The sequence below is a fragment of the Cetorhinus maximus genome, chromosome 7, assembly GCF_964194155.1.
Source record: "Cetorhinus maximus chromosome 7, sCetMax3.hap1.1, whole genome shotgun sequence".
In the NCBI taxonomy this organism is placed as follows: Eukaryota; Metazoa; Chordata; class Chondrichthyes; order Lamniformes; family Cetorhinidae; genus Cetorhinus; species Cetorhinus maximus.
Window position 1 is genome coordinate 139,048,469 of NC_135885.1, and position 12,015 is coordinate 139,060,483.

Here is a 12,015-nt window from a genome sequence, read left to right on the forward strand (position 1 = left end):
GTCCTGGAACTCTGGGTGGATAAATTGGATTTGGCATTGCACCAGGCAGGCTTTACCCATCCTAACCTTGGAGCCCCTGGGAAATTCCTAATCCAAGCAATATATCCACCTCTGCTAGCCTATTAAAAGGACCATCACTTTTCCTGAACTATACAAAGATCGTGGTGAAGGTATGATTAGGTTAAAACATGGGGCTGCAAGGAAAATGCAGAGTTCAACCCTGGCGTTCTACTTGCAAAGATATTTGTAACATGCAGCATTTGAGGCAGGCTAACTTTCCAGTTCCTGACGTGTACCTCGTTCCTTAGTGAAAGAGAATATAACAGCTCAGTCAGCCAGCAGTGACCCATCATTGCCCTGACAATGTGGCCTTAAGCTTGTAAGGCACTGGGAACCCATGGTTTTAAACTCAGACAAAATTGTATTTTTTTTTCATTCAGGTAGAGGTTCAATATGTGATTCGATTGTTGAATTTGAGTGTGTAGGGGTGACACAAAGACCACAGCTAAACAGCCTGTTGCAGTTCTGCTGAATGAAAAAGTGACACAGGCCCTCATGGAGCCAGACAACATACAAAAAAGATTCAGCCTGGAGGGAGCCAAGGTCACTTAGGAGTCGCTCGGATAATTTTCTCTTGTACGCTAACTTATTATAATGGCAGTGATACCTGACTTGCAAAAGAAGGTTGTTCAGCTCGCTCCAAAGTGTGGAAGTGTAAGCCCTTGCCTGCTAGACAGCACAGGAGGAGGAATTATAGTTCTATAGTGCAGGGAGGGGAGGGGGAAGTAGGGTTTGATCAAATTTGAAGTAAGCGACTCCAATTACCCTTATGATTTCTATATAATTTAGATACAAATTAGGGTCAAGAACCAGAGATGCAGATTTAAGGTGACCGGTCAAAAAAGCCAATGGCAACATTTGGAAAAGCTATTTTTACGCAGCCAGTGGTTAGGATCTGGAACGCACTGTCTAATACCGTGATGGAGGCAGATTCAACTCTGACTTTCAAAAGGAAATTAGATAATTAAACACCTGAAGAACAAAAAAAATTACAGGACTGCAGGGAAAAGGCAGGGGATAGCTGAATTGCTCTTGCAGAGAGCTAGCACAGATCTAATGGGCCAAGTAGCCTCGTTCAGTGCTGTAACCATTCTAAGATTCTATTAATCTATGATTCCATAAAGTACATTGTCAGCCATTGCTGATTAAAAATGTTTTTTTTTGTCATAATTCTATTTTCAACCATTTTAATCACACTTCACCAAGTTACCCACTGTGTGTTGGCTGGGACAGTGAAACTTCAAAATGCCCATTGATGATAAATTGATATCCGATCTGTTAATTATTGGAAAAAAATCCTCTTCCCTGTCACAATTTCTGCATTGTCACCACTCACACTTTTGCAATACTGTAACAGTTCATGCACTGCTGTTTAAATGAATGCTACTGCTTCCTCTCTCCCATCCATCCTGAGAAATTGCACGCATTATAACAATGGTGGAAAACTCAGTAAATTGCTGATCATTGGCAATGTGGTGCATTGCTCTAAATGACCCATTACACCACTGGCATTTGTTGTGGTATACATTTTCATCAGTGATATAAATAATTCTCTAGCACCATAGGCAGAATTTTACGGCAGCAGGATTTTACATTGCCGCTGAAGCCAATGGGGTTTAGAATGTCTCGCCGCATTTTATGGCCCCGTCCCCGCCGAAACAGGGCCGTAAAATCCTGCCCCCGTGTTTGAGACTCATTCGTGCTCCTCACACAATTTCAGAATCAACAAATGATTTATAGATTGAAGCAGTCATTTTGTATGATTGACTTGCATGGCACAGCTTTAGGCCTGGCCTCCAATCCCTTGCTGTCTTATCAGGCTTCTGTTTATTGAATTGCCTATGAGTAAATTGGCTCCATCTATGCTGAAAACCATTCATAGAGAGATTTTCCATGCACCCCCGTAATACCAATAGTTAAAAAGGTTCACAGCCCATCTGGAATTCCCTCTTTGCCTTTCTCTCCTTCCCCCTCTATGATGCTCTTTAAAACATACCTTTTTGACAAAGCTTTCAAAGTTACCTGACCTAATATCTCCTCCAGTGCCCAACTTTATCTGACAATGTTCCCATGAAGCTCCTCGGGACATGTTACTGTGTTAATATATAATGTGTATTATATATACGATATAAATGTAAGTTGTAGATATAATCTATAGGCAGCCTACAACAGCTATCAGGACTATGTTTTTATCATTACATAACATCTCTGCTCTGTTTGGGAATGAACATGTTTCCTTTTTTTTTTAGGTACATTTTATTTTGTGTGTTTCAGCACCTTGGGACACTTAACTATTTTCTAAGTGTTATAGTAGTGCATGTTACTGTTCCATCATTACAGAAAGCCCTTGGATGAAACTATATTAATAAGAGCAACGTATATTGTGAAATATTTGATAATAGAATTGGTAATCCTTTCTGCCTGGTGTGGTATCTTGTTGTAGATAGAATTGGCACCAAATGACTCTGTAATCCAGGTGGGGGTGGGGTGGGGTGGTGGGTGGGGTGGGGTGGGGGGTGGGGTGGTGGGTGGCTGAAAATCTTACAATAATTTGTCCAAAATTGGGGGCTGGGGGCTGGGGGCGGAGGGAAAGCAAAGAAGAGCATTAACTTCCATGTTCTTTGCCCTTCTTTCTAGTCTCAGCGCCGCGTTACATTTCACCTGCCCGACGGCTCCCAGGAAAGCTGCAGTGATAGTGGTCTAGGAGACCATGAACCAGTAAGTGGTGGCACGCTGATCTCACACCCTCTCCCTCTGGTTCAGCCGCAGGACGAGTTCTACGAGCAGGCTTCCCCAGACAAGAGGACCGAGGCCGACGGCAACTCTGATCCAAATTCAAGTGAGTGACCACCTTTTTTTCCTTTCCAGATGTGGCTGTTGTAAACTGGAAATTGTACGTAACCTTGCTTTGTGCCAAATTGACTTTCAGAGCTGGCACAACACCACTCACTGCCCTCCCACCCCCCATGAAGGGGTCCGAAGCTCAACGCTTTTGATCCTGATCACCTTCCTGCTTCTTGTTTTGATTTTGAATGTGTTCAGATGTATTGTGTGGAGCTGCTGCAGGCTTTATTGTCTGCAGCACAACATTACTAAACCTTCGCTTCAGCACAGCACAAAGGCTGGGGTATATGATATTTTACTGCCAATGCTTAAAGGGGGCCAAGGTGCCTCTTCCAACAAAAAAATTTCACCGCAGAATGCCTGCTTTTCTCCAGAGTTAATGACCCGTGCCATCCCATTCTCAGAAATTGTACGATTTGGAGCTGTGTGTTCCTGGGATTTGATTAGCGGTCATTAAGCAGGAAGAAACGCAGGCAAATCTCTACTCTTTATTGTAGGAGGAATTTCACTCCTGCATTCTCCTAGTATTCACATCATTAAACACAGGGGTGCTGTGCTTCAGGTTTACAGTTGTGTGTATTCCTTCCTTCTGAACTGTGCTACATTATATCAACGAGAGGGGACCAATAAATATTTTGGGATATTTCTATATTTTGCGAAGGGACAGTAACTCTTGGATACCAGTTTCCACTAATTGGTATTTTTTTTCTTGTTGATGACACCATTGACTGTGAGGATGGTCTCTTCACATTGTAATGTTTTTATGGTGAATTGGCTTCTGCAACCTGACTTTTTGTGCCTGCTTTTGGATACTTACTCTGGACTAAACATGGATGAGCTTATTTACAAGTCCCGTTTTGGTGCTGCTTAGAATATATTTATGATTAGTGGGCAAGTCATTAGCACTGAATGATCCACTTGTCTGCCTGTCGAGACTTGATTTCAGCATATCTGAACTGTCTTATGCTGGTCAAATAACGAAGCCCTACAATGTGATAGTTTAAAGGAACCATGCAAGTTTAAAATATCAACCAATGGCTTTCTGTCTCCTACCCCTTGGTAGCATCATCACTTCAGCCTCCTCAGAGAGCTCAAAATATAGTTACTGTCTCTATGTCACAACAACATAGAAGGTATCAAATTTGATCCCTGATCTGGGCTAAGTTAACATCACTGTTAGGGCAGCAGTAATGAAAGTACTCTTAGTTTCCATAGGGAAAGATATATTCAAGAGGCTTCCTGTTCTTTATCACTGTCATCCATCTCCTGTTGGAGGTGCAAGTGTGTGGCCATTGTTATCGGTTCCAGTGATGCCTTTGGTCCCAGTGATATAATTGGTTCCTGTGACATTATTAGTCTCAGTGATGTAATTGGTCCCAGTGACATCATTAGTCCCAGTGACATCATTAGATCTAGTGACATCATCAGCCTGGGTGATGTCATCAAGACCCGATCGCTGGTAGTCTTGGCGGGGCAGCAGGGTTGGCGGGGTGGAGGTGGGGGTGGGAGGGGGGGTGGTGGGGCGGGGGGGTGGGGGGGTGGGGAGGGCATTCCCACCGGATGCAAACAACACAACAAGGATGCAGGGGGCAAAAATATGCCCATGTAGGAGGTTTTGTTTTTGCTTTCAAACGTTTCTTTTCTTTCCATTTGGAACCAAGATGAGCCTTGAATGCGTGAGCTGAACATTTCAAAATATACTGGCTCAATGGGACTGGAATTTCCATGGATGTGCTGTATTTCGTTAAAGTTAACTGTGGCATGCGTAGCATGATAGCAACTGCAGGAGGAAATAAAGGGTACACTTGAGAGAAAAATAGTTTTGTTCATAACAGTCCACCAAGTGGGAGAGACTGCGTTGCATGAGTGAGTGAGTAAGATTGACTTTGATGTCCCAGTTACTTTTGTCTAAAGCACTGTTCCCCAATTTGTGTCCTGTCCATAAAATACGTTTCAATTTTTTTTGACAGTTTAAGTGAGCCTTTCATCATTTTTCAGCAGTAACAAAATAGTGAGAGGTTGAACAGTGATGTTAAGAAACACTGGGCGAAACTGGTGAAACCAGGAGAGAATTTTCTATTTAAAATTCAAAAAGAAAATAGGACTTTTCATAAAAATGTGTTTAAACATTCAGAGGCCATGTGGTTTATGTAAAATGAAAACAGTCCCATCATCAATATTTGAGGGGGGGTGGGGGAGGGGAAGGTTTGGGGGTGGATGTTGTTGGGGCAGGGGGGAGGGGGAAGAGGGTTCAGTGCTGGTACAAACTACTCATCCAAGCAGAGTGCGGGATATACATCTGTGATGGAGAAAGGTCTTCTTCAGACTCCTTCCTTTGACCAAAGGTTGGATGCAATGTTGCACCAGTTGCTTTTACATAAGAATACAAGGAAGAGGAGGGAGGCAAGGTCATTCAGCCAAAGGATCATGGCTGATCTGTTGTGACCTTAGCTCCACTTTCCTGCATGTCCCCCACAACCCTTGACTCCCTTGTAGATCAAAAACCTATCTAGCTCAGCCTTGAATATATTCAATGACCCAGACTTGCTGAAGGAGAGAATTCAAAACATCAACGACCCTTTGAAGGAAGAAATTCCTCCTCATCTCCATCTTAAATAGGAGACCCTTCTATTTTGAAACTGTGTCCCCTAGTTCCAGAATCCCCCACAAGGGGAGACATCCTCTCAGCATCTATCCTGCCGAGCCCTCTCAGAATCTTATACGTTTCAATAAGATCACTTCTAAACTCCAATGAGAATAGGCCCAAGCCACTCAACCTTTCCTCATAAGCAATAGCAACACTGTAAGCAATAGCCTTATTGCGATGAGGTGTCATTGCTAACTATAGGATGATACGCGGTAAGATCTCAATATTTTCTGAAGTGACTGGCTACAAGTCCGCTTTGTCAGGAGAGTGCCCAGGATGTGTTGCATAGCTTGCTGGTGTCCACCTTCAGAGTCATTGTCACCTCATTAGGATCATCTGCCTCTTCCATCGTTCCAGACTTCATGCACTTAGAGGGGTGATGATCCCTATCTACACCAAACAAAGCTGATGATACCCTCACCTGGCTTAGCTTGTCAGCTGAGCAGAGATACCAGAGTATGCCGGCTGGTGTGCCTTGCCAGCCGGTTGGAGGCATACTTGAGAGCTCAGCACGCATTGGGGCATCTGTAAATCCTACCCACATTCAAAACTGGATTGTGCAGCTAGCAGCGATTCACTGATGCTGGCCCTGCCACAGAGAAATTGGTATAATTTATAATAATAAAATTAAATAGTAATAATAAAACCATGTAATGAAACTCCACTCTGCATGCAGTAAATTCTGGACCCAACCTGGAAGAGTTTGACACCGACACTCTGTGCGATATTAGAAACACTTGCCATTCAATAAAATTTAACAATTAATAAAATAGAGCAGATGGAGTACATAATGTGTGAAAATGTGAACTTGTCCACTTTGGCAGGAAGATTAGAAAAGCAGCCTGTGTTTTAAATGAAGGGAGATTGCAAAACTCAATAGTGCAGGGGAAGCCAGATGTCCTGGTGCATGAATCACAAACAAGTTAGTATGCAGGTACAGCAAGTGATTAGGAAGGCAAATGGAATATTGGTGTTTATTGCAAGAGGAATGGGATATAAAAGTAAAGAAGTTTTACTGCAGCTTTACAGGACCTTAGTGAGACCACATCTGAAATACTGTGTACAGTTTTGGTCTCCTTGGAAAAAGATATAATTGCGTTAGAAGCAGTTCTGGGAAGGCTCACTCAACACATTCCTGGGATGGGAGGGGCTTGTCTTATGAATAAAGTTTGAGCAGGTTGGGCCTCTAGCCATTGGAGTTTAGAAGAATGACCGTTGATCTTATTGAAACATATAAGATCCTGAGGGGACCTAATAAGGTGGACACCAGAATGTTTCCATCTGTGCGGGAAATTAGAATTAGGGGACACAGTTTAAAAATAAGAGGTCTCCCTTTCAAGATGGAGATGAGGAGAATTCTTTTCTCTCAGAAGGCTGTTAATATGTGGAATTCTCTTCCCCAGAAAGCAGTGGAAACTGGCTGATTGAATTTATTCAAGGCTGAGTTAGATGGATTTTTGATGGACAAGGGAATCATTGGTTATGAGGGGCAGACAGGAAAGTGAAGTTGAGACCACAGCCAGATCAGCCATGATCTTATTGAATGGCACAGCAGACTCGAGGGGCAAAATGGCCTACTCCTGATCCTAAATCCTATGCCCCAAATTCCTGTATCTCCCTTGTACACCTGAAACAATAATTTTGTTGGCAACACATTAGTGCACTAGCACATACAATCAATATAATCGGACAACGTGACAACATGTCAGAATTGTTGGATGAGATTCTGAAAATCAGTTGCAAGCTGGAAGCAGAAACAGATGATGGTGTAAAAGTGGAGAATGACAATGGGCAAAGTTAATTAAATGCACCTCATGCTCTATTGTAACATTGTTTGGTCTTTTAATGTTGTTGATTGATTAAACACTTAAGGTTAAACCATTATGCTCTGACCTTATTGGAAACAACACTTCCTTTGAATTCCTCACTGTTATTTTAAGGGAGGTGTTAAATCATTTAAAATTAATTGTTTAAGGTATCCATTAGAATAATGAAGAGACAAATTTGGTGCCAGCCATTAAGCACCTGATAACACCACTGACAGTAATTTCTAGACTGAAAAGACTCGAACCGTGTTTTATGTTTGACCCTTGCGTGAGGTGAAACCCTAAGGTATTGAAACTGTTTTCTGTCTTGCAGTGTACATGTCTTCATCATCTAATAACTTGTACAGAGTCTCTACAGGTACCTGTAATACATTTGTAACATGATTTGTTCTGATATGAGACATATGAACTGAGCCTGTCTCAGAGGCTTTGCGTTACTTCATCAGCACCAGAAGCAGCCTCTGAGATTTTAAAAATCCTCGAAGTGCTAGTTGGGGATAGAGAACGTATTTCCTAGTTTGAAAATGATTTTGAACACAGGTTTTTAAGTAATGATCCAGCTAAATTACATCTTCCTCCTATCCTGCCCCATGCATTACAATGTTCACCCAGTTCCCTGGTGTCTCCTGAGATTGTTTAGTGTGATTTGTAAGACTTCATTCTAAGTGGTCCATGGGTTATACACTTTATTGCCCATTCTACTTGCCCCTGCGTATGTCTAAAGAATTTTGCGTATGGGGGGGTAAATTTGACTGGACCTTGCTTTGTGCTAAGGTGGGGGTGCAGTTGAAAAGCAGGCATTTGAATATGCTAACATGCATTGAGTGACAAGAAAGACATTTGGGTTCAGCCAATTTTCGGATTAATTATTTTTGATGGACAACACTTATGGGAAATGGCAAGTGTTTCTAATGTGGCAGAGAGTGTCAGCATCTAACTGTTCCAGGTTGGGTCCAGGTATCACCAGAGGCAGAGTAGAATTTCATAACATTGTTCCAATAAAATTTCTTAGCATTAGCCCCAAGGGAGTAACCGCTACTGTAAACGCTCTGATTAATGTCAGACATGGCTCAGTTGATCGAGTCTCACCCTGGAGTCAGAATGTTGTGGTTTAAGCCCTGCTCTGCATAACTGGAACACAAAATCTGGGCTGACACACCAGTGTAGTACTGAGGGAGTGCTGCACTATTAGAGATGGCATCTTTCAGGGGGGACATTTAAAATGAGGCCTCCATCTGCCCTCTCGGGGTGGGGGTTGAAAGATCTCGGGGCACAATTTTGAAGAAGACAGTGAGTTATCCCCGGTGCCCTGGCCAATATTTATCCTTTGACCAACATCGCTAAAACAGATCATCTTGTCCTCATCACATTGCTGATTGTGGGAACTTGCTGGCTGTTGATTTGTCTGCCATATTTCCTACATTTGAAAAAAAATATTTCATCGGCTTGTAAAGCATTTTGGGATGTGCTGACATCATGAAAGGCACTATATAAATACTAGCCTTCCTTTCTCTGAATGATTCCAGTATTTTTGCACCAACTGTCCTTGTGGCCTTTGAATGAGTCTTACCTGCTAAATGTCAATAAATCATGAGCTATAATTGACTTTTTATTCTGGCTTTGTGCCCAAAAATCAGTTCCACAACTGCCAAAGCTTATTTTGCTTAGAAACCTGGCAGCACAAAAAGGAAAAAAAAAAATGTGTATGCCATCAGTATTGGTTAGATTGCATCCCAAGACCTACAGGTGAAAGGATACTGTGCTAACCCACTGTACCATGTTATATATTTTACTGATGCCTGATATATTTGCTGGCCGAAGCTTTCTAACGAGGGTGAAGGTTTTAGATTTTTTTTGGTTGCTCCTTTCCACAGCAAAATTGACTAATTTTCTACTGACTTCCTCAGAACCCATTACTTTCAGATTGAAAATTGATTTACTGCACCCTGAGGGAAAGTTGTGAAATTACCCAAGGACATCAGCATATGATTGCTGTGGTCATACTTTCATTCACATGTACGACTTCTCTTCCTAGCCACGCTTAAAACTCCACAGAGATTGTGTTAAGTTCAAATCAGGACTATCCTTTTAGTTGCGTACAGGTTGAGTCCTAGGGGTTAATATTTATGGCTGTGCAAATTTTTTATTTGATGGGCAATGTTAATTCACACACCCAATGCCTACGCTGGGTGCCTGTTTGCTGCAGGGAAGGACAATGCCATTTTCTTACAGGTGTTTATATACTACCTGAATGCAGAGCAATCTGTTGATTCACATTCTGATTCACACGTTGGATCACTTATTGCAATGTGTTTATTGCATTGAGGATAATGTTCAGCCTGTTGACATGTTTTAGATGTATTCAGCCCCATGCATCCCTTGAATCCTGGCTTTTGAAACCCAGGCAACTCGGTTTAATTTGGGCTTATATATTTACTGCTTTGTCCTGTTTAACTTGAACAGGACTAGAGGAGAGTTGCCAACCCTACAGGATGGTCCTTGAGTCTCCAGGAATTAAAGATTTATCTCCAGGACACTGCTTTGAGCAGTGGGGTATTAAAGGATTCCTTTTTTCCCCCAGTTTTCTTTGAACACTTATATTAATAACATTGAAGATGGATAAAAAGGCTGTTTGACTGGAAGGGTTTGGGAAAAGAGGCCATATGGTGAAACCTCCAGGGATACATCCAACCAGAGTTGGCAACCTTAGTGTGAAGGATTGGAAAATGCGTTGTTCTTAGTACAGTTGCTGCATTTGCTAATTAATCCTAAACCAAGTCCTGTTACAGTGCATTCACTCTCCCCAATGTTAGAGAAAAGAATTAGCGCTGACATTTGAATGTACCTCAGGCTTGAAAGCCCAAATTGACTCCAAAGTGAAGTGGTATGAGCCTCCCTCCTTCGCTTTGTTTGAATGTCAGGACGGGTTCTGAAACCAGATTCAGGCTGCATCAATCCATGGGCCCTACACTGTGACAGAATGCTTGGACCCTGGTCTCCCTCTGGCAGCATGTGGAATCAAGAAGGTAGGCTGTGTTGCCGTGGTGATGTCATTGGGCTAGTAATCCAGAGGCCCAGGCTAATGCTCTGGAGACCCAGGTTCAAATCCCACCATGGCAGTTGGCGGAATTTAAACTCTATTAATAAAACCTGGAATTGAAAACTAATCTCAGTAATGGTGACCATGAAACAATCCTCGACTGTCATAGAAAGCCATCTGGTTCACTAATGTAACCTTTAGGGAAGGAAATCTGCCATCCTTACCTGGTCTGGCCTACATGTGGCTCCAGACCCACAGCAATGTGCTTGACTCTTAACTGCCCTCTGAAAAGGCCAAGCAAGCCACTCATTTCAAGGGCAATTAAGGATGGGCAACAACCCTCGCAACCCAGTCCCATAAAAGAATTTTTTAAAAAGCCCATATATTCGCTGTTGAGCTGCCAATTCTGTGACCGAGGAATTATATTAAAATTTCGTTGTGATGCCACGTGTATATTGTTTTCAAGAAAAGAAAGAACCTGCAGTTAAATACTAGGAAGTGAAGATCTTTGATTGCACACAGTCTCTTAAAAATGTAATGTCATCAAACCGTTTGACTCAAAACACAACACTATGGGCTTTCATTTCACTGAATCATGGGGAGAAGAAAACATTTCCTATACATGTTGTAGGACAGCCCCCAGCCCCTTACAGCGATCATTGTGATGTCCATCAACTGCGAATTAGCAGTGCCAGTAAAAATTAGGTTTTTCTTCATTCACATTATGCCAAGGAACTTGGAAATGTGCTGCATGCACCGAGATGAGTAGTCATGTGGAATACTTTTTTCTTTACATGTGATGATTTCAGAACCTGTTACTGGTCACTCCATAGGAGGTTAATCATGCAGAAATGCCTTCAAAGGGCGCAAGTGTTGTCGAGATTTTGTTTTTCACTGGGGTACTAGCTACGTTTGCCAAACCTTTATTGTCTGTTGGAGGAGGGAGCATTAGCACAGCTGCATCGCACACGAGTAGCTTGATGGTTTTGGCATGATTTATATGATCATGTTGTGTGTTTATCAACAAACAAATGAAAACTGGCTTGCCAAACAGTCATTTTGAAACAGAGTACAGGCCATATTTTAAGTTGAGTCCGTAAATTGTTTTATAAGGTAATTAGATAGTCATGTGAAAAGGAACATTGGTGCTGTAAAGATTTTTTTGTTGTTTCATGGAGAGGTATTGTTGAACATAAACCGTTTATTGGTAACACAGAATGATGTACAGATCCAAGGTACTGCCCTGCATGGGTGCTGCCTCCATGCTGGCTCCTTCCAGACTTTACTTCACAGTCTACCATCATGTGACTCTCTACATCGTAGCGTGTACGGTACTGTTTCCCAGGCCCACATTAACCCTTATTCTACCGAAAGCTTTCACCCTGCAGTAGGAGCAGGAATGGGCTATTCATCGACACCCTGTGTTTAGCAGCACCATTGACATAACGAAATTGTCCCAAGGTGCAAAATATGACACTAAGTCACTTAAGAAGATATAAGAACAGGTGACCAAACGATTAATCAAAGAAGTAGGTTCAAAGCGATGTCTTAAAGGCTAAAAATTAGGCAGAAAAGCAGAACTCCTTAGCTTAGGGTTT

The 12,015-nt window shown here is 42.2% G+C and overlaps 1 protein-coding gene across 4 annotated transcripts in view; it reads left to right on the forward strand.

The window, feature by feature from the left end:
• The window catches only part of pcdh9 (protocadherin 9), a 658,036-nt gene that overhangs the window by 395,612 nt on the left and 250,409 nt on the right, over window positions 1–12,015 (forward strand). For 3 of the 4 annotated variants that reach the window (XM_078546009.1, XM_078546007.1, XM_078546006.1), the window contains exon 2: window positions 2,698–2,899. In XM_078546009.1, the coding sequence (XP_078402135.1) occupies window positions 2,698–2,899 (202 nt within the window). The remainder of the gene's footprint in view (window positions 1–2,697; window positions 2,900–12,015) is intronic. The other variant, XM_078546008.1, reaches the window with a different exon arrangement.